Source organism: Mus musculus, chromosome 4 (genome assembly GCF_000001635.26).
Source record: "Mus musculus strain C57BL/6J chromosome 4, GRCm38.p6 C57BL/6J".
Taxonomy (NCBI): domain Eukaryota; kingdom Metazoa; phylum Chordata; class Mammalia; order Rodentia; family Muridae; genus Mus; species Mus musculus.
The window spans coordinates 132,126,805-132,150,167 of record NC_000070.6 but is presented as its reverse complement, the minus strand read 5'-3'; the positions used below and the strand labels follow the sequence as shown (position 1 = coordinate 132,150,167).

At 49.0% G+C, this 23,363-nt stretch overlaps 1 protein-coding gene and 1 pseudogene across 2 annotated transcripts in view; both read left to right on the top strand.

Annotated features, from left to right (window-relative positions):
• Positions 1-1,247: 1,247 nt before the first annotated feature.
• Gm13215 lies at positions 1,248-1,769 on the top strand (annotated as a pseudogene).
• A 3,912-nt stretch (positions 1,770-5,681) lies between these two features.
• The window catches only part of Oprd1 (opioid receptor, delta 1), a 34,299-nt gene continuing 16,617 nt past the window's right edge, over positions 5,682-23,363 (top strand). Inside the window, exon 1 of one of the 2 annotated variants that reach the window (NM_013622.3) lies at positions 5,682-6,009. In NM_013622.3, the coding sequence (NP_038650.3) occupies positions 5,783-6,009 (227 nt within the window). In that variant the 5' untranslated portion in view covers positions 5,682-5,782. The remainder of the gene's footprint in view (positions 6,010-23,363) is intronic. The other variant, XM_006538628.4, reaches the window with a different exon arrangement.

Here is a 23,363-nt window from a genome sequence, read left to right as displayed (position 1 = left end):
GAGTGCTGGGATTAAAGGCGTGTACCACCACACCCGGATTCATCTGTCTCTTTAAGATGGTGAGAAGATCATATAAGAATGCTACTGGGGACTGGAGAGATGGCTCAGCGGTTAAGAGCACTGACTGTTCTTCCAGAGGTCCTGAGTTCAAATCCCAGAAACCACACGGTGGCTCACAACCATCTGTAATGAGATTGGATGCCCTCTTCTGGTGTGTCTGAAGAGAGCGACAGTGTACCAACATATAATAAATAAATAAATCTTAAAAAAAAAAAAGAATGCTACTGGATGGGATAATTTAGTGTCAACCCTCAATTTTCTTATCTGTAAAGTGGGACAATAAAAAGAGTATAATGTTAAATGGTGACCCATGGATAAAATACTCACCACAGTGCTTGGAGCTGATTTACACTAAAGTCTCTGAGTACTTCAGACCATTCGAGATGGGGGTGGCATCTAGCAACTTATATGATCACATTAAAAGGCTTGTTTCACAAGTCCTCAGATGGCTGAGTGGGAAAGCCTGGGGTGCAGGTGAGTGGGGGTGGGTTTCTCTAGCTGAGGGTGGAGTTGAGCTGGCCGCTGGGTGGGAACGGGGAGAGTGAATGAAAAGGAGAATGAGCTTGTGGATCTTCTGGGTGTGTTCTTTTAAAACGACATGAGAAGTGTTTTTTAAAAAAAATGTTTCTTTTTCAGGCATGTGTGTATATGTGTGAATGTATGTGTGCTCTCTCAGGTGCACACACACACACACACACACACACACACACAACACGCTCACCAGGACACACTCACACAGGGGAGTGCAGGTGCTGGAGGATGACAGAGGTGTCTGATCCCCACTGGGCTGGAGTTACAGGCAGTTGTGAACTTTCCTACAAGGATGCTAGGAACCAAATTTGGGTCTTTTGCAAGAACAATCCTGGCTTTTGACTGCTGAGCCATCTCTCCAGCCGCTGGCTCTGTTCTTTCTGGGAAAGAGTAAATGTCTTGATAAATGACTCATGTGGAGGGTCGGGAGGGATTTTCCTTGCCAGCCTACCCTCAGAACCCAGGTCATTACCCAAGAGCACAGAACTGAGAAGCACCAATAATGGTCTTATTCCAATCCACCTGGGGAATCTTCATTATTTCAAATGACATGCTCCAAGCACCCAGTGTGACCAGACCTCTCCTGGCTTCAAGGATCAGCCAGACCTGGTCTCTTTAAGATGGTGAGAAGATCATATAAGAATAGCTACTGTGCTTTCTGATCCGCCATCGTGGGTGGAGCCGCCGCCACGATGCAGATCTTTGTGAAGACCCTTACGGGGAAAACCATCACACTCGAGGTTGAACCCTCGGACACTATAGAAAATGTAAAGGCCAAGACCCAGGATAAGGAAGGACTTCCTCCTGATCAGCAGAGGCTGATCTTTGCTGGTAAGCAGCTGGAAGATGGCCGGACTTTGTCTGACTACAACATTCAAAGGGAGTCCACCCTTCATCTTGTGTTGAGCCTTCTTGGTGGTGCTAAGAAAAGAAAGAAGAAGTCTTACACCACTCCCAAGAAGAATAAGCATAAGAGGAAGAAGGTTAAGTTGGCTGTGCTGAAATACTATAAGGTGGATGAAAATGGCAAAATTAGCCGACTTCGTTGAGAGTGTCCTTCTGATGAATGTGGTGCTGGAGTTTTTACGGGAAGCCACTTTGACAGGCATTACTGTGGCAAGTGTTGTCTGACTTACTGCTTCAACAAACCAGAAGACAAGTAGTTGTGTATGCGTTAATAAAAAGAAGAAACTCAAAAAAAATAGCTACTGTATGGGATAATTTAGTGCCAACCCTCAATTTTCTTATCTGTAAAGTGGGACAATAAAAAGAGTATAATGTTAAATGGTGATCCATGGATAAATTACTCACCACAGTGCTTGGAGCTGATTTACAGTTCAAAGGCTTAGTTCATTATTGTCATGGTGGAAAACATGGTGGCATGCAGACAGACATGATCATGGGGAGTTCAGAGTTCTACATCTGGATCTGCAGACAGTAGGATGAGAGAGCCACTCTGCCTCTGCCTCTGCCTCCTCCTCCTCCTCCTCTTCCTCCTCCTCCTCCTCCTCCTCCTCCTCCTCCTCTTCTTCTTCTTCTTCTTCTTCTTCTTCTTCTTCTTCTTCTTCTTCTTCTTCTTCTTCTTCTTCTTCTTCTTCTTCTCCTTCTTAAGATTTATATTTATTTTTTGTATGTAAGTACACTGCTGCTGTCTTCAGACACACCAGAAAAGGGCATTAGATCCCATTACAGATAGCTGTGAGCCACCATGTGGTTGCTGGGAATTGAACTCAGGATCTCGGGAAGAGCAGTCTGTGCTCTTAACCACTGAGCCATCTCTCTATCCCCCTGACTTGGGCTACTAAAACCTCAGAGCCCACCCCTAGTGATACACTTCTTCCAACAAGGCCATGCCTCCTAATCCTTCCAAGTAGTGCCACTCCCTCATGACTGAGCATTCAAACATTTGAGCCTATGAGGGCCATTCTTATCCAACCACCACATGTAGTATAGCTGTTTCTTCCTTCAAATATCCTGTTGACAGCCAGGCATGGTGGCTCCTGTCTGTAATTCCAGCACTCCAGAGCGAAGTATAGTCAAGGGATCAGCACAGGTTTGAGGCTAACCTAGTCTACATAGTGAGTCCCAGGGTTGTACAGTATGATCTTATTTAAAAAGGAAAAAGGAGGGAGGAGCTGGAGAGATGGCTCAGCGGTTAAGAGCACTGACTGCTCTTCCAGAGGTCCTGAGTTCAATTCCCAGCAACCACATGGTGGCTCACAACCATCTGTAATGGAATCTGATGCCCTCTCCTGGTGTGTCTGAAAACAGCTACAGTGTACCAACATACATGAAATAAATAAATATTTTTTAAAAAAGGAAAGAAAAACAAAAAACACCCCCCCCCAAAAAAACCCGACCCTTGGAGGTGTTGAGTGGGAAGGCTCATGAACTCACAAGAAATCAAACATTAGGACGCTCAGCAAACTCACTACAGGCTCTGAGCTTCTTGGTTCAGGTCACAGGAATAGCAGAAAGTTGCTGGGGAGAGGAGACTTTTCAGTGTTGGAGATCCCTGCAAGTTCTGCCTGGGATTTCCCCCTAAACTGTCATCCATGAGTTGGTGGGGCTTTTTGGTGATGAAACCACCTTAGACTTTCACACCCCAGTAGGTAACCCTGCCCCTGTAAGTAAAGCAATAACCAAATCAGACTAGGATAGATTTTATTCTTCGATCCTTGCCCTCTCTATCTGACCAGACAAAGACTTCCCAGGCATGCAACAGCTTGATAGAGAGAACGTTCTGGAACAGCTGGGGACCTTAAAGAAAAGGATGGCTCAGGATCTTGGCTGGAGAATGAGTATAGGAAGAGAGAGCCAGCCATACAACCTCCCTTCATCTGCTATTCTAACAGCACAACTGGTCCATAAGGTGGCCTTGGTTTTTAATTACGTTTATTATTATTATTATTATTATTATTATTATTATTATTATTATTATTATTATTATAAGACAAGGTCTCACTATGCAGGCCTGGCTGGATTGGAACTGGTTATGTAGACTGGGCTGGCTTTGAACTCACAGAGCTCCACTTGTCTCTGTCTCCCGAGTGCTAGGGTTAAAGGTTTATGCCGCCATGCCCCGCTGTTGTTAAATTTTTATTTTATGTGTGTTTACCTGCTTGAATGTCTTTGTACTGTGTGTATGCAGTGTTCATGGAGGCCAGAAGAGGGCATCAGAGCCCCTAGAACCAGAGCACAGACGGTTGTGAATCACCCACCATATGAGTGCTGGGAGCTGAACTCCCGGCCTTTGCAAGAGCACCAAGTACTCTTAGCCACTGAGCCATCTCTCCAGCCCTACTTAAGTTGCTTGTCTTAGTTAGGGATTCTATTGCTGTGATTAGAAAAACAGGATCAAAAGCAACTAGGGAGGAAAGAGTTTCTTTGGCTTACACTTCCACATCACAGCCTGTCCTCTAAGGAACTCCAGGAAGAACTGCAGCAGAAGCCATGGAGGAACACTGCTCACAGGTCTGCTCAACTTGCTTTTTTTACACAACCCAGGATCATCTGCCTAGGGGTGGAACCGCCCATCAATCATCCATCAAGAAAATGGCGCACAGACTTGCCTATCGGTACATTTTTTTTTTTAAAGATTTACTTATTTATTATATGTAAGTACACTGTAGCTGTCTTCAGACACTCCAGAAGAGGGCGTCGGATCTTGTTACAGATGGTTGTGAGCCACCATGTGGTTGCTGGGATTTGAACTCTGGACCTTCAGAAGAGCAGTCGGGTGCTCTTACCCACTGAGCCATCTCACCAGCCCCTATCGGTACATCTTAAGGGGCATTTTCTCAGTTAAGATTCCCTCTTCCCAGGTATGCTTAGTCGAGGAGGAGGGAAACAAACCAATCCAACACAAACACCACGGAGCTCCCTGCTGTGACCCTGGCTGTCTTCAGTCTTTTTGACTTGTAGGACCTTTATATATGTTTTTCTTTTTTCTAGAAGGCTCTTCCTATTTCTTCCCTAAATTAGTCTCCCCCACCTCTAAATCCACACAACACCTTAAGTGTCATTTCTTTTAGGAATATTCTCCTGACCCTACCCTGCCCCGACATTCCTTGAATAGGACTTCATTGTGTTTTTTTAGAATCGATGCATCTCTTCCGGTCTGAGCTGTAAGCTCTTGGGAGCCGGGCCTTTGATTATGCACACCGATGTACCTGGCTCTTCTGTTAGGCGCCCTCAGAGTGAATGTGGAGCTAGTGAACTGGGCGCAGGAAAGTGTGGCTGATAACGGATGTTTGTGGTTTTATTTATCGCTCAAGCAGCCTGCTAGCTCAGAGCAATGAGCCAGACAGGAAAGTTGTGTCTCTAATAACATACACACATCTGTCCAGATAGGTGTGACCTTTTTCAGCTTGATGTAGTGAGATGGTTAGTGACCTTGATTGCGGCTTATGTCTGCCATGTCCGGTGCCAAGCTGTACAGACCCAGGTGGGCTTATTTCCAGTGTCTCCCCTTGAGGTTGTAGCTGATCATATTACTAGTTTTCATCCGGAGCCTTTGGGGGAACTGGACGGTTTTGTTTTTGTTTCTTGGTCAGGAATCACTTGGCAGTTCTAGAAGACACGGCAAGGAGCAGAGCGCACACAGTACACGGGGGTGGTGGTGGTGGTGGTGGTGGTGGTGGTGGTGGTGGTGGAAATCTGAGTTCTTTACTCCGTTGTCTTCATCTCCCCAAAACCCTCTGAAGGCGGCAGGAGATTTTCTTCATCGTGCAGTCACAGAGAATGAACTTGAGAGTGCTTAAGCGGCTCGCTCAAGGTTACTCCCATCGTCCGTGAAGAGGCGGGAGGCGGGATTCGCATCCAGGTTCTTCTGACTCCGAAGTGGCACGGGGGTGGGGCGGGAGGCTGGGCCGGGCTGGGGGCACCTGGAGTCAGCGGAGCCCAGGCAGGGAGCGCGCGCGAGGCCTCTCTGGCCCAGCTCGGAGCCCGGTGGTGCAGCGCCCGCCCCCGATCGCGGGCGCAGACTGGCGGCCGCCTCCGGACCACGTGGTGCGCGCGGCGGCTCGGGGCTCCCCGGGCTTGGGCGAGCACTGCGGGCGGTCGACCGGGCGGAGGAGGCGGGAGCGAGCGCTGCAGCCTGCGGCGTCGGGGCCGTGGCCTCCGTTTTCCGCGCGCCACTCGCTGGGTCCCTGCGCCCAGGGCGCACGGTGGAGACGGACACGGCGGCGCCATGGAGCTGGTGCCCTCTGCCCGTGCGGAGCTGCAGTCCTCGCCCCTCGTCAACCTCTCGGACGCCTTTCCCAGCGCCTTCCCCAGCGCGGGCGCCAATGCGTCGGGGTCGCCGGGAGCCCGTAGTGCCTCGTCCCTCGCCCTAGCCATCGCCATCACCGCGCTCTACTCGGCTGTGTGCGCAGTGGGGCTTCTGGGCAACGTGCTCGTCATGTTTGGCATCGTCCGGTGAGTCAGCCGAGGGCGTCGCGGGGTTTGGTCCCAGGGTCAGAGTGGACTCTACTCTTTGTAGACCAGGATACCCAACCCTGACTCCCCGGGTTCCTGAATGTCCTGCACAGAGGCCAGGTCCTCTGAGATTATGAGGACAAGGCGTGTGTGTGTGTGTGTGTGTGTGTGTGTGTGTGTGCTTGCACTAGCCTAACTACATAACACTTAATCATCCTTGACATCTCTTTGCTTCTGCATCATGGAGGTGGGACAGTTTGGCAACACTTTGTGTGTCTGCCGCGCACGCAGTTTGTGATTGGGCAGTTTGACGGTAGCGTGTGTGTTCGATCCTCTGAAACCTTGCAAGGGTGAGCTGAGGTGCTCTACAAAATACCTTAGGTCTTTGGAGCATACAACAGGGACAGACTGTCTGCTCCGGGCTGTGGGGACACGCCCCAAGTCACATTTAGTAGTCGGTCTTCTGTGGTTGCTGTGTGTGTGCTTGTCCCAAGCCATCAGTTTGTAATTCTGTATGAGACTGAGAGTGTATTTGCATTGTTTCTTGTCAAACCTCTAGGTCATAGGTGATGGAGGCACCCGGGATGACTTTGAACACCAGTCTTTGTGCTGCGTGTTCTCTGATGGAGAGCCCCGTAGTTCCTGTGAACTGGCCATGGGGTTCTCTCTTCCCTTCCCCAGTGGCCATGTGGTCAGGAACTCGGGATATGATTCAGGGCAGATTTATCCTCCTTGAGGCCTGGGCTACAGAATGAACTTAAGGCCAGCTAGAGAAGAGAGAGAGGGAGGGAGGGAGGGAGGGAGGGAGGGAGAGAGAGAGAGAGAGAGAGAGAGAGAGAGAGAGAGAGAGAGAGAGATTATTAGTAAGGGCTTTAGGGGCCACAGACTGTACGCTTAATTGATAGCTTCTGCAGCATGTGTGAATCCTTACATTAGTTTGTAGTGTTCAGTCCCCAGCACACTACACACTGGACATGGTGGTCCCACGGCTGTAATCCCAGTCCTGGGGGGTGTTGAAGCAGAAGGCTCAGAAGTTCAAAGTCATGCTTTGGTTACATAGAGAATTTGAGGCCAGACTAGGATAATGGGCTTGGGGTATAGCTAAATGGCAGGGTACTTGCCTCCAGACAGGCAAGGCTGAGAACTGCCTAAATTAACAAAGCAAAATGTCTCCAACCCATCTGTACCTGTGGGCGCACTGATGTAAGTGAAGCACCCCCTGCAGACCCCAGACCGAGGTAAGGGCTCATAGCAGGCTCCACAATATGCAATAAGCAAACGAGAGGTTTTGCTTTCCTCTCTGTTTGCTGCCAAGGCGCCAGGGGCTGCTGAGATGAGTTTTGAGATTTGGGAGCACTAAGACCCTGTCTTGTTTAGACAGCATGTGTCTCTTGCCTCTGTCCCCTCTCTTGCTCAGATTAGGGGTTCAGATCCTGGACTCTCATCCAGAAGACATTCCATAAAGATGATGGAGTGCAGAGGTAAAGGTCATGGCTGTGGGCCAGGTGGTACCCTGTTTCTATCCCAACTTCAACATGTTGTAACAATGTGGCTTTGGCCAAACAGCTCACCTTCCCCAAGCCTCATTTATCTCATTTGAAAATATACGGTGATTTAGAATAGCCTGTTGGGGCCAGGCAGTGGTGGTGCACGCCTTTAATCCCAGCACTCGGGAGGCAAAGGCAAGCAGATCTCTGTGAGTAGTTCAAGACCAGCCTGGTCTATAGAGTGAGTTCCAGGACAACCAAGGCTACACAGAGAAACCAAACTTCCCCAAGCCCCATTACCCACCTCCCCCCAAAAGCCCCACAATAGTCTGTTGGGAAGATTAAACGGAGGCATGCAGGTAATGGCCTAATAGCAGGCACTGGGAAGCGTCCTAGGCCTTTGGTGTGTGTTGGGGGTCCGGATTAACCAGTACAGCTGCAGCTGCTGCAGGTGTGCGGCGTGGGTAGCTGGGGCCCTGTTGTCTGTAGTTTCCACAGTGGGCCCTGTCTCTGGTCCTGCAAGGGCACACGTTTTGTCAGTCAACAAATATAACAATACTAATTGCTGTTAATCATCGACACACCTGTCCAGCCTCAGGTTTCTTTCTCTTTTTTTTTTTGGCACAGCCTTGACTGTGTTCACGATGTAGAACCAGGCTGGCCTTGAAGTCACCTGATAGAGATCCACATGCCTCGCCCCCTACTGAAATTAAAGGTGTGTTCCACCACACTGGGCATGAGAGCCCTTAACGCCCAGACTCTGAGCACAAGCCTCCCGTGGCCTCTGGCCCCTAACAGCCATGCTCTAGGGACCCAAGGTTAGTTGTGACTCTAGGATCAAATGCAACTTCCTAGGGCTGTGGAATCCAGAGCAGGGACTTGATTTAGCCAGAGGAGGTGATACCTGGACTGTGAGGTGTCTGAGATGCTGCAGTTGGCTGTATGGAGAGGCAGGGCGGGGTGGGGCATCTCAGGCAGCTAGAACGGCTCAGACTGTAGAGGTCTAGAAGGGAGCAGAGGGTTTCACCTGAGGCCTCGGTGGCCATGAAGGCAGAGAGGCTACAGGATAAAGACACGAAAACCATAAAAGTGGTGTCCTTTTCCCTGGAGTGGTCGGGATCATCAGAGGCGGAAGGGTTGTCCGGATTGCCGGGAAGCAGAGGCGACCGCTGTGTTCTGAGCTTCAGTTGTGCCTGGAGCCAGTCTGAGTCTACCAACTTAGTCTCTGCTGTTCAGAAATCCCGAGAAGTTGCAGAGAGATGTAGGAGGAGTGCCACAGAGCATAGGGACAGGGCGATCAGGGGGAAAGGAATGAGACTCTAAGGGGAAGGCTTGGAGACAGGCCAGGGTGGTCGGGACAGACCATGAGCTGGGGCTCTGGCTGCTAGTCTGGATGTGAAATTGGAGTCTGGACAGGTTCGTGGCCCCAAGCTCGGGCCAGCCATGCTGGGAAGTCAAGGCGCTTTGAATGTCAGGAGCATCAGGAGAGCCATCCATGAAGAATGATGGTCAAGAGGATGGGTCTGGTGAAGGGGTGGAGCGAGTGTTGAGGAATTAGAGGCTAGTGCCGGGCGATGGGAGGAGCCCTGGACAGGTAACCAAACCCCCTGCCTCCAGCTTCCTTAACCTCTCTCTGAAACTCAAGCCTGCTAGCCCTAACAGGAAGGCAGAAACTGGCCCAATGACTTTGGATGAAGCAAAACGGGAGGAGTGGAGAGTGAGCTGAGGCCAGGGCCTGCCGGTCTTGCCCAGAATCTGCCATTTCCCAGGTCTTAGGATCATTCCCCGGGGAGCATGTGAGTCACAGACACAGCGGTGGGAAGAGTCGCCAAGGACACAGAGTCTCTCCTGAGCTTCTTCTGGAGTCTAGGGATTCTCCAACCTGCACTTGAGTCCCACAGTGGGCTCTTCTGTTCTCATTCATAGACTAGAACATGGGCTCAGAGGCAGCAAGTGCCTCTCACCACAAAGGCGTTGCAAGCTCAGCTTTTGTTCTGTGACAGGGTCTCCTGTAGCCAAGGCTGGTCCCAACTTGCCATATTGTTGAGGATGAATGTTAACGTCCCCTCTTCCTGTCTCATCTACTGTTCAAATAATAGGGTTACAGACACACACCACCATGCCCATCTTAGACCTGGTCTTTCTGAGCCCCCAAACCTTAACCACTCGGCCTGTGCTAGGCTTGAGATGCACAGAGAGCAGGCTAGGGCTAGGTAAATCTCAAGGCCTCGGTATTTGATATCAGCAGCTGCAAACCTGGACATTAGAGCCACACAGGGGCCATAACACTGTGTCCATCACACAGTGACCATCATAGTGACTATTACACAATGAGCATCAAACAGGGGCCATCATCAGACGGTGACATTTTTCTTTTCTCTTTCTTTCTTTCTTTCTTTCTTTCTTTCTTTCTTTCTTTCTTTCTTTCTTCCTTCCTTCCTTCCTTCCTTCCTTCCTTTCTTTCTTTCTTTTTTTTTTTTTGAGACAGGGTTTCTCTGTATAGCCCTGGCTGTCCTGGAACTTACTGTGTCGACCAGGCTGGCCTCGAACTCAGAAATCTGCCTGCCTCTGCCTCCCAAGTGCTGGGATTAAAGGCATGCGCCACCAACACCTGGCTAGTGACATTTTTCTAAGTGAGCTTAAGCAATACATATATTATCTCTCTATGCCTCAGTGTTCTGCTCTGTGGAATGGGAGGGTGGTAGACCCTTACAGGGTGAGAGTAAGGAAGTCATGAGGTGCCAACCAGCTCCAGGCGTTCAGTAGCTGTTCGGAGGCAGTCTGTGTAAAGCTGGCCCTGTCGGGGAGGGGTAAGGCTCCCCTCTCATTCAGTCACCATTTACTAAGCCGCGGAGGAGCTCTGGCTGGGTGCTACAGGGGAACTTTATCAGGTCGATATCAGAAGCTTTCTTTTATATTAAAGATAGCTAGATAGTTACTTCAGGACCAAAGGAGACCATTCAGTAGAGGTTGCTATTACCCATAATCTTACTGCAGAGAAAAAGCTTAGTCATTTGTGTATATTTCTTTCTCATCTTTGCTTCTAGATGCACACACACACACACACACACACACACACACACACACACTTGTTTTTATGAAATTAAGATTGCTTAGGGAAATCAGGATCCAGTCATATGGATTTTGTAAGATTGTGTAAATGATAATAGTGAGATTTTTTTCTCAGTAGCCCACACTGGGTTTCAGTTTCTGATCATCCTGCCTTCTAAGAGATACAAAATTGAAACCTTGTTTCCAAATAACAAAACCAAAGGGATAAGGGAAACTTTTTCGGGTTTTTTTTTGTTTTGTTTTGTTTTGTTTTGTTTTTTTTTTTTTTTTTTGGTTTGGTTGGTTTGTTTGTTTTTTAAAATTTTTTAAAGATTTATTTATTTATTATATGTAAGTACATTGTAGCTGTCTTCAGACACTCCAGAAGAGGGAGTCAGATCTCCTTACGGGTGGTTGTGAGCCACCATGTGGTTGCTGGGATTTGAACTCTGGACCTTCGGAAGAGCAGTCGGGTGCTCTTACCCACTGAGCCATCTCACCAGCCCGTTTGGTTTGTTTTTGTTTTTGTTTTTCGAGACAGGGTTTCTCTGTATAGTCCTGGCTGTCCTGGAACTCACTTTGTAGATCAGGCTGGCCTCAAACTCAGAAATCTGCCTGCTTCTGCCAAGGAAACCATTTTTTTTTTTTTAAAGCTGGTTTAGGTTAGAGAGACGGCTCAGGTGTAGGCAGCACTTCCTGCTCTTCCAGAGGACCCAGGTTCAAACCTCAGCACAGGTATGGCAGTTTAGTCTTCTGTAACTCCAGGCTGACACCCTCTTCTGGCTTCTGAGGGTACTGTATGAGCATGGTGCGTAGACAAACTAGCTGGCAAAGCACTCATACACATAAGATAAAAATAAATGTTTTTAAAAGCTCATGGATTTTGATAGCTATGTGAGTGTATCCTTCTATTGAGCAGCTTGCATTTTAAAAGCATTTGCTATTTTTACTTTTTAGAGATCTATTAATTTTATTTTATGAGTATAAGTATTTTGCTTTCATATGTGTATGTGTATGTACCATGTGCATGCCTGATGCCCAAGTGAGTCAGAAGAAGGCAACAAATCTCTTGGAACTGGAACTAATGGATGGTTGTGAACTTTCATGCAGATGCTGGGAATCGAACCTGGGTCCTCGGCAACACCAACAAGTGTTCCTAACCTCCAAGTCATCCCCCCCCCCCCCCCCCCCCCGAGACAGGGTTTCTCTGTGTAGCCCTGGATGGCCTGGAACTCCCTCTGTAGACCAGGCTGACCTTGAACTCAGAAATCTGCCTGCCTCTGCCTCCCAAGTGCTGGGATTAAAGGCATGTGCTACCACTGCCTGGCCCTCGGAGTCATTTTTCCAGGCCTGCCATTGTCCTTTTCTTTTAATTTTAAATTAGATTTAATTTCATGTGTGGGTGTTTTACTTGAGTGTTTGTACGTGCACCACATACATGCCTGCTTCTTGCAGAGGCCAAAAGAGGGCATCGCATCCCATGACACTGGAGTTATAAGTGGTTGAGAACCAACCAATGGGTGCTGGGAATTGAACCTCGAGCCTCTGTAGGAACTACTGTGCTCTTTAATGCTGAGTTGTCTCTTCAGTGTAGAGTGGGCTAGTTGGGGTATTCTTTCTTGTTGGGGGAAGGCATTCAAGACAAGGTTTCTTTGTGTATCCCTGGCTGTCCTAGGACTCACTCTGTAGACCAGGCTGGCCTCGAACTTGGAGATCAGACTGCTTCTGCCTCCTGAGTGCGGAGACTGAAGGTGTGTGCCACCCCGCCTGGCTTCGACGACTATTTTGAATATTTGTGGTTGTAGACTCCTCCTACAATTTCTGTACAATCTTTTCTTGCAGTCAAACCTCTTTAAGGAAGAACTGGCTGCTGTCCCATACAGAGAGCTTCCTGTTGCTGAAGGGATAAAGCAGACATAAGAAAGCCATCAGTGGAAGTTTGGTGCCAGAGATTCAGATAGATGGAGAAACGATAAGACTGGGCAAACATTCAGGTCTCCTCAGCCCAGCTGGGATCCCAAGAATAAGTCTCAAGCGCTGTGACCCGAGGACTCACCCCTGCACCCACACCCCTGCCAGATCTCTAGATTTTGAGAGGCAAGGGAAGGCATGATTTCATTAAACTCAGGATCCTGGGACTTTGAAATCAAATTGGCCACCCAGAATATCCTCACACGCTCAGGAAGGAGGGTAATCGCAGGGTAGAACAGAAAGCCCGGCTTAAATTAGCAAGTTACCAACATGCAGGCTGATGCGGCCCCGTTTCCAGTTGCGGGCTGCAGGGTGGGGTGGGGTGTCTGGCTGTGCTCTACTGATTTGTAGCTTCCAGCACAGCTGCAGAAATCAGTGGCTTTGTCTCCAGCCTGGAAGGGCGTGTGAAGAAGCTGCCTGTCTGTCTGTCTGTCCTTCACAGCCTTCCTAGCTACTGTGAGGAGTGAAAAGACAGAGAGCTTTAACTTCAAAGTCCCGGCGAGGTCAGAAGAATTCTGACTCAGGAAATGCCAGATGATCAGTGTTAAGAACTCCCCTTGTAGTGAGGGGCAGCAGGGGGAGGGCAGGGCTGGAGAGATGGCTCAGAGGTTAAGAGCAGTGGCTGCTCTTCCAGAGGTCCTGAGTTCAAGTCCCAGCAACTACATGGTGGCTTACAACCATCTGTAATGGGATCTGATGCCCTCACCTGGCATGAAGGTGTACATGCATACAGAGCACTCATACATAAAATAAATTAAAACAACAACACACCCTTGAAGTTCTTCTAGAGAATAGCAGTTTAATTCTCAGCTCCCAACTTGGGAGTTCCCTATAACTCCATCCCAGGGACCTGACACACTCTTCTGGCCCCTCAAGGCACCTATACACTTGTGTGAGCACACACAGAGATACATATACACAAATAATTTTTGTAAACATTTATTATTTGTATTTATGTGTATGGATTTTTGCCATGTATGTATGTCTGGGCCACATATGTAGTCAGTATTATCAGAGCTCAGAGGACCATCAGATCTTCTGAAATTGGAATCACAGATGGTTGTGAGCCACCATGTGGGTGCTGGGAATCAAACCCAGGCCTTCTGGAAGAGCACCCAGTGCTCTTAACCACTGAGCTATCTCTCCAGTCCCGCCATATATATATATCTTAAAAACAACAAAAACCTCAGCTGCACTCATACCTCTTGAACTCAGAATTTGGGAGGCAGAGACAGGCAGATTTCTGTGAGTTCCAGGCCAGCCAGGACTGCAGAGTGGGACCCTGTCCCACAATAGAACCCAAAGGAACCACAGCAAAGGAAGCCTGGGTCTCCTTCCTATTCAGGAGAAACACTGTTACCAAATGCAAGTTGAAACATGGAGGGCTGCGGCTGAACACTTATTAATTTAAAAAATTTAAGAATTGCATTTATTTAGAGATTGGAGAGATGGCCCTGTGTTTAGGGGTGCTTACTGCTCTTGTAGAAGACTCAGGTTCTGTTCCAAGTGCCCACATGGGGACTCATAACTTTCTGTAACTTCAGTTCCAAGGGATCTGACTCCCTCTCAGACTTTTGTGGGCTGCTGCACACCCATGGTGCACATGAATTCACATAGACAAAATATATACATACACATAGAAATATTTTTAAAAGTATATTTTTTGTTACTTATTTTTTGCAGGTGGTGTAGCATGTTAAGGTTTGTTCTTTGCTTTGTATTGTAAAGCTAAATACTGACCCCCAAGGCCTGGTTGCATACACAAATTAATGCTATGTGACTTTGCTCCTTAATTTAAAAACTGTTGGTTGAATAAAGATGCAGACAGTCAGCGGGGCAGTGGTGGCACGTGCCTTTAATCCGAGCACTTGGGAGGCAGAAGCAGGCGGATTTCTGAGTTCGAGGCCAGCCTAGTCTACAGAGTTAGTTCCAGGACAGCCAGGGCTGCACAGAGAAACCCTGTCTCGAAAAGAATCCAAAAAACAAATAAACAAAAAAACCAAGATGCAGACAGGCTGGGCAGAAGAGAGCTAGGTAGAGTTTTGGTTCCTGGGCTCGGGCTTTGAGGGAGGACCATGAGGGAGAGAGAAGGTGGAGAGAGAAGATGCCATGGGGTAAAAATTTTGAAAACATGGCTAGCTGGTGAGATGGCTCAGCGGTTAAGAGCACTGACTGCTCTTCCGAAGGTCCAGAGTTCAAGTCCAAGCAACTGCTTGGTGGCTCAAAACCATCTGTAATAAGATCTCTTGTGGTGTGTCTGAACACAGCTGAATACAGTGTATTTACATATACAATAAATAAATCTCTGGGCCAGAGCAAAGGGGGCTGGAGCTGGAGCGAAGAGAGGTCTGAGTTCAATTCCCAGCAACCACATGATGGCTCACAACCATCTGTGTACTGTACTAATATTCATAAAATAAATAAATCTTTAAAAAAGAAAAAGAACACATGGCCATGAGGTCTGCCCAGGTGGAACATGGCAAGTTATAACTCGGGGTTATTGATTTGGTAGCCTCTGCTCAACTTTAGTGCATTAAAGGGTTAATACAAATATAAAGGTTGTCTGTCTTTTATCTGGGAACGGAATGACCAAAGGCAGTATAGAAAGCCCAGATTGAGATATTTACTACAACATTAAGGTGAGGCAAGAGGGGCAGAGCAAGAGGGTGCAGATGGAGAGGGGCGTGCTCTTACAATGAGATGGCTCAACAGTTCAGGGAATCAACGTTCTCCCAGAGAAACTGAGTTCAATTCCCAGCATCCACAGTTGGCTCACAGTTTGTAACTCTAATTCCAGGAGATCGGATGTCCTCTTCTGGCCTTCAAGGGCACCAGGCATGCACGTGGTGCATACACATACATGCAGGCCACTAGATATACACACCAGGCAGTGGTGGTAAACGCCTCAATCCCAGCACTCGGGAGGCAGAGGCAGATGGATCTCTATGAGTTTCAAGCCGGCCTGGTCTACAGAATGAGGTCTAGGGCATGCAGAGAAACCAACCAACCAAACTAAAACTCCACCTATACACAAAATAAAAATAAACAACTGAGTCAATGTTTAAAACAACAACAAAAATATTTAAAAAGTAAAAGAAATGGGTTCTTTTTAAAATTTACTTGAGACAGACTTGCTTAGGCCATTCTGTCCCCTGACTCTTTATGTAACAGGATGACTTGACCCCTTCTGCAAAGTTGAAGTCCTGCGAGTACAGCTGCGACTACATAGGGCAGTTCTGGAGACTCCCGACACTGTAGGTCATCCAGACCTACAGAACCCCAGATTTCCTGGGGCAGTGCCAGCCGGCCGAATGGGTTCAGATCCATTCAGTCTCTTGCTGAATCCGTTTTCTCATCTGTGAACTGGGCGAGGCACTAAATTACTGCATCGGCAGCAGGTGGCACCCTCCCGTCTCCCGTCGTGGCTTTTTCTGAGCTTGAAACACACTTCCAGAAACCAGAGCAAAGCAAGGGCAGAGACGCAGTCCCCGCCCTCTGAGAGCTGCCATTTTATCAGAGAAAGGATAGACAATAAGTCAGTCAGTAGAAGACAGACACGTGGTTAGGGGCGTGGTTCAGTTGGAGGAGGGGCTTGCCTATGTGCCGGGAGATCCTGGGTTCAATTCCCAGTTCCGAATCAGCCACGAGTGGTGGTGTACAATTGAAGGTTCAGCTCTTGTGAGGCGGAGGTTCAGAAATTCAGGGGCGGGGGCGCTAAAAAACCACAAACCATCTACAGGCAATCAAGCAAACAAAAACAGGCGGAGGGAATATCGCTGTATGTGGGAAGTGACTGTTGAGCAGAGACGGGCTTGGGAGGATGTTTTAAGCAGAGGATGATGCCTGTGTGCCCTGTAGAGGCTTGTGTGGCCCTCAGCCTGACTCCTACAAGAAGGGTTGGTGCTATGATTTCTGTGGCCTGGCTGCCTACCTAGCACTTGGGACCCAGGGATAAAGGTTAAGTCAGGAGAGAAACTGCGGCTCCCGGCCAAGCCAGATAACCCTGCAGGACCTGTGGGGGAGCATCTGCTTCCCTTGGTTACAAATCTGCATCCTGCCAGTGCCCAAAGTGCCCGGTGTCTGGTGATTTTCCATCGCTCCTTGGGGGAGCAACAGAGCTGCTGGATGGGCAGGTAGCCATGAGGCGCTCCTCCTGCTTCCTTTGGCCTGCTCATCCCAGGCCACCCAGGACAGCCTAACAAAGCCTAGTACATGGACTTGGTCAAAACCATCACCACTAAAGGCAGAGTGGCCATGTTATCCTGCTCAGTTCATGGCTTAGAAGACCCAAGACACAAATTCTCACTTAATCTTCATAACCTGCCTGTTAAGCAGGAATGATATATATAGATATATATATTTTTTTCTTTTTTTCAAGACAGGGTTTCTCTGTGTAGCCCTGGCTGTCCTGGAACTTGCTCTGTAGACCAGGCTGGCCTCGAACTCACAGAGATCTCCCTGCCTCTGCCTCCCCAGTGCTGGGACTAATGATGTGTACCACCACCTCCTGGCCATGATGGCTTTTATAACCTTGACCTCCATGATACAACCAATTGCCCATGTTCTTGTCTGGGTGAGGGGTGAAGAGATCTTCATTGGCTTGGAGCTTAGCTTAAGACTTTGTTGATTCTGCTTTTGTGTTTGAAACAGAGCCAGTGGGCTACCATTCTGGGGGAGGGGACTTCTGTAGCTATGGGTAGGTACATCTGATATTGGTACAAGGGTCTCCAGGTTGGAAACCCTCCAGTAAAGCTGTTGCTGCACTCCCCAGGAGACTGACGTCTTCCCAGGGAAGAGGACGGTCTCCGTGTTCCTCAGTAATACTTCATTCAGTTTGGCTACGTGGGGGATGGCACATTCCACAGCCTGAGTGAGAGGACAACTCGGTAGAATCAGTTCTCTCTTTCCACCTTTACCTGGGTTCCAAGAACCAAGCTCAGGTTATCAGGCTTGCGTTGTTGGGTGCCAGTCACCTTTGCCCTCTGAGCCACCTGAGAGGCCCTTGGGGTTGTTCTTCAGATATTGCTCCCACAGGTGACTAAGGTTAATCTCCTTCATTTAAACTCAGCTGATTACAAAACTCCTTCCCAGCCATACCTGAGTTTGATCGCTGGATACTGTCGTTTAGCTGAGCTGACGTACAAAGGTAAAGGTTAGACAGGGTTGTGGGGCCTCGAGCTGAGCCTTACTCTCCCAGATGCCTCGTCCTGTGACAGGGCTCAGGGTTGTTGCTCACTGGTTCTTGTCAGGATTAAGTGTGATGACATTATTCAAGTGCCACATAGTCCCCATCACTTAGGGGAGGGGGGCTGGGTGACAAAGCGTGATAAAGAACTTTGTCAGACCAGGCTGTCGCCATGTTGATGCCCCAGAAGAGCTGCATTGCATTAGGAACTCTGTCCTCTTTATAAAAGAGGTTGGGAATCTGTAGTTTGTTAGCACTTCAGTGTGGTGGGTGCCAGGCAAAGACTGCCTTTCAGGGACCGTCAGAAAGCCCTTTCTTAATTGGGACTTGTTCTTAAGACCAGGGAAATATTGTACCTTGGCACAAGACTGCTAGTTTATCCATGCTTTCCAGGAAGGAAGCCATTCAGGTGTGAGCAGACAGACCCTTGATGAGGCTTCCACGCCCTATAAATGGCAAATCGCCATGCAGTTGGCGTTGAACTTTTTTGTGGAGGGAGTGTTAGTAGCCAAGGCAGATGCTCATGTGCCCACACACCCAGAGCAGGCAGACAACAGTGTGCGCAGCTTTCAGATCACGAAGCTGTGTATCCTCGCAAGTCTCCAGGCTCCAGCCAGGAAAGGTTTGCTTGGAGACATTTCTACTGGTCCCTTACCCACAAAGTCCCCAGTATGGCTGTGATTACCTCCTTCTGTGACCATGCCTGACATCATGCTGGCCAGAGCCATCCTGAGACCGGAGCTAAGGCTGGGCCTAGGTCAGCTACTGAATTCCAGGTCAGACAGAGATTCAGCCATGGATGTCATCAGCCACCTCCATAAAAAGGGAGGACATTGTTTTGTGTTGAATAGACCAGGGGGAAAAAAAAAAACCTACTTTTTTTTTTTTTTTTTTGAGACAGGGTCTTATCATGTAGCCTTGGTTGCCCTAAAACTTGCCATTTAGAACAGGATAGCCTCAAACTCCTCCTGGCTTTATCTAACCCTGTTCACTTTTTGTTTGTTTGTTTTTCGAGACAGGGTTTCTCTGTATAGCCCTGGCTGTCCTGGTACTTAAAAGAGGCAGGAAATCCGCCTGCCTCTGCCTCTCGAGTGCTGAAATTAAAGGCGTGCGCCACCACGCCCAGCTCCCTGTTCACTTCTTAAAGCTCCTTCCCCAACACCGTATCTGGTTGTTTCCTCTTACTACATCACTCACTGTGGGAACTCTGAGATCCCTTCAAACGATAGGAGAGACATAGACAAAAGCCTGTGCTTATCAGGTTGGGGAGATGGCTCAGAACCCCCACAGAAACGTAACAGCCTCTGTGTCCCCAGTGCTAGGCAGAGACAGAGACATGGGCAGAGATAGGCAGGTCCCAGGGGCTCACGGGCCAGCCAGCCTAGCTGAAAGGTGAACTCCAGGCTCCTTGAGAAATGTTGTCTCAACGAATAAGGTGGACAAGCGATAGAGGAAGAGCCTGGATGCTGACCTCTGACCTTTTCATAAGCATCTTGACACACAGAGAGATGCTCAGTAAGCAAGGCTTTATGGTGCCATCACTGTTTGTCTCCTCCCCCCTCCTCTTCGCCCCCCCCCCTCTTGCGCGCGCGCATCTCCTGGGCTTTGCCCTGTCTCTGGCTCCTCCCCCTTCATGGCTCCTCCCCCTTCATGGCTCCTCCCCTTTATGGCTTTTCCTAGAGCAGAAACCGTTTCCTCCGTCCTTTATCCTGTTCCTAGCTCACTCGGGCCTTTGGCCCTAAGAAGCCATCACTAAATAGTTCTTAAGTCTCTAACAGCCACTTGGATCCATCGGTAGAGTTTCTGGGCTCTACAAACAGAAACTCACCAGCCGCCAGATAAAAGGGACAGGAGCCACGCGAGAATGGCAGGCCACCACCCCTCCAGGGCACTGTCTTTTCACTTCCTTTATCAAGTAACTCTCTCCTCCAGGGAGATTTTCTCTGATGGTTGGCAACAGTGACCCCTGTGTCCCATCAAAGCAGGCACCGGATACTGTTCTTCCCCCACTCTCAACCCCTTCCTGTGTGCAGTCTGTCTAACTCTGGGAGTTGTACATATAAGCAATAATTGTCCTACCACTGAAGCACACCGAACCTCCATGTTCTATTTCAAACACTCAACTACTCATCTCTGTTCCTATGAGTAGGTGTGGGGTGGGGGAGTCTGGCACATATGGTTTGTAGGAGGGTCATGCCCTGTTTCTGGAAATCCAGGCACTGACTTCCACACTGAAGGATTCTCTAACTCTCTCTCCCTTTCCCCTGCACCCCAACACACACATAGACACACACAGGGACACAAAGATATACAGACATAGACACACACAGACACACACGGATATACAGACATACACACACAGAGAAACACACAGACACACAGACACAGACATATACACACACACACATACACACAGACACACAGATATACAGACATACACACACAGAGAAACACACAGACACACAGACACAGACATACACACACACACACACACACAGACACACACAGACACACACACACACACACACAGACACACACACACACACACACACACACCTAGTATCAGCCTCAGGGTGTCGTGCCTCTAGAACCAACCACCTTGTTTTTTTGAGATAGGATCTCTCACTGGAAGCTGTGTACCCAGCCAGCATGTCCCAGCAAATGTCTGTCTTGCCTCCTCAGCCCACCACACCTGTCTTGTTTCTGTGACTCCTGGGGACTGAACTCAGGTCCCCATGCTCACACAGAAAACACTTTCCTAAGTGAGCCATCAGATCTCCAGCCCCAGATTCTTCCACACTATCTGGATACAGTTCACCCCACACTCCAGCCATCCTTAAGCAGGGTCAGGATGAGGGAAGGGAGAACTCTTTGAGTGTGCTTTGGGTTTCCAATGGAAGCTAGGCCTTTAGCCTGGTTGCTGCTAACTATAGCCTGGCAGGTCTCTCCACTCACGTTCAACTCGGGGGGGCCTTTTGCTTCCGAGGCCTGGCCATAATCTTCCCCTTGATAAGCAAGCTCTCTGGGCTTCATTATAATTAACCACTTTCCTTCTCCGGGTTCTGCCAAACTGAGACAGCTAATTAATTTCTGGCCAAGTGCCATCCCTCTTAAGTGGTGGGCAGGGACACAGTTTGCTGTCGTCCTCCTTGCCCGACCAGGCTTGTTTTGTCCTTTGGGAGAGCAATCACCCTTTGTCTGCAAATAAAGGGAGCTCCAGCTGGACCCCTGGGCTGCTGGTGCAGGCTTTGTTGACTCATCTCTGTTCCCTCTCTGTGCACCCAGCCTCTGGGGTCACTGCTATAGCACAGCCTCAGAGCCTTCATTTGTAAAACAAAGGGATTGAACTTGAATTTTAGAATCCCAGGAACTGGAGACCTAACTTAAGGCCTGCTAGTCAGCTTCACCTCTCCACCCCTCAGCCTTCTCCACCTGTAAAAAGGGGATAGTGATGTTCCTGTGGCTTTGCTGGTTCAGTGGAGAATGACTTGTGTGTCCCCAGCATGTAAGCCCGTCCACAAGTGTCTGGACCGTGGTGCTGCCCACCTTTAATCCCAGCTGAGGCAGGTGGATCTCTGAGTTCAAGGCCAGCCTGCTCTACAGAGTGAATTCCAGGACAGCCAGAGCTACACAGAGAAAGCCTGTCTCGAAGAACTAAGGCAAACCACACTAAACCAAACCAAACAGTCTGCATATGAGACACGCAGCCAGCTCGCTTTCCTGTCAGCGTTAATAGTCTGTGTGCACAGGCCTGTGTCACAGAACTCTGGAGGACTACAAGGTCAAGGGTAACCTGGGTTACAGGGTAAAATCCTTTTTCAGGCAGCGACAACATATCCCTGTGCCTATAAAACAAACAAACAATAAAAAAAAAAAAAAAAAAAACTCACCTCAAAACCAAAGAAGCTTCCAGAATTTCTTCCTTCAAAAGGCTAGAGGCGCCGGGCATTGGTGGCGCACACCTTTAATCCCAGCACTTGGGAGGCAGAGGCAGGCGGATTTCTGTGTTCGTGGTCAGCCTGGTCTACAGAGTGAGTTCCAGGTCAGCCAAGGGCTACACAGAGAAACCCTGTCTCGAAAAAAAAGGCTAGAGGCCTAAACTTAAGGTGTGGTCAGGCTCTGAGAAGAATCCCTCCTGTGCTGAGCTGGGGCTCTGGCAGTCCTCACCACCCTTTGGCCTCTGTCCTCACAAGGGCACATTCTTTATTTCCTCATGCTCGCCTCTGCGTGTGCATCCTCTCTTCGACTTTTCTTATAAGTCGAGGTGGGGAGTGGCTGAGTTGGTGAAGGGACTCGCTGCTAAACCTGATGACATTAAGTCCAGTCCTTGGGACCAAAAGATGGAAGGAGAACACTTGGGAGGTAGAGGCAGATGGATTTCTGAGTTTGAGGCCAGCCTGGTCTACCAAGTGAGTTCCAGGACAGCCAGGGCTACACAGAGAAACCCTGTCTTGAAAAACTAACCAACCAAAGAAACAAACAAAACAAACAAACCCCCAAAATGGGAATTCACTCCTAAAAGCTGTCCTTGGCCCTCCACATGCACGGTATGGCAGGTATCACCCCCACCCCAAATAAATAAACATTAACAAGAATACCAGGATGCTGGAGAGAGAGCTCAATGGTAGAGGCAACATCCTGGGTTCAATCCCAAGGTCACAAAGAAACGAAACCTTTAATAGGGATAGAACTTGGACAGGAGATGTAGCTCAGTGCTTTTCTGCCGGTGTACCCAAGGCCCTAGTCTCAATATCAGTGTTTGAGGGGAGGGGCTTAGGACATACCCTAACCTAGCATGGTCATTGGTTCCCCATAAGGGCACATTGCCAGGTCTCACGGGTTGACCCTGGGCATGGTATTCAATTCAACCTACACACCGAGGCTTACTTTTCTCCACCGTAAAGTTAGGGAAGCATGGCGGGGAGTGTGGCGGCGATTTGAGTGGTTGAGCAAACAAGATGATCTAGGTCAGTGTCATGGTCTAGCCTGGTGGAATGCAGCGTCATGGCACGGTGGAGGTGACAATGGTTGTTACAGACTGCCGACCAGGGAACTAACCTGGGTTGCTCAGTGACCAGACCTGGGAGCCCATGGAAGCTGATGACGTAGACACCTGGGAGCCTGGAACTCTGCCAGAGTCCCTGGAGGCCCAGACAAGCTCTTGGATTTCTGCTGAGCCTTAGCTTCCTGGCTCAGAGAAGGAGAAAGCACGAAGCCTCCCAGAGGTCAGGAGACTGATTCTGTTTGGCCCTGTGCGGCTTCTCCAGGCCTCACTTCCATCATCCGTGGAGAGGGAAGTAGGTGTAGTCTGACCTCCTTAAGATCAGAACCTCCTCTGGTCCGAAGGTCAGACTCTGGGCTCTGTGTCTCATAGTTGCCTGAGTTCTGAAATCCCAAGTTCAGAGACAAGGTGCCAACAGAGCAGTATCCCTCTCTCCCAGCCCCATCCATTGGGAGGAGGGGTCTTTCCTTGCCTCTTTCTTGGGAAAAGATTGCTGGAATCTCGGAGCTAGAAGGAATGTTCAAAGTGGGGAGTACCCATGTTCCAGACAATTCCTGTCCAGGAACAGGGGGCTTCCAGGTATTCCTCAGCTTGTGCCTACATCTCTCTCATCACTACCTCACATGGCCCCCTCCTCCCTATATCTCATGGGAGGACA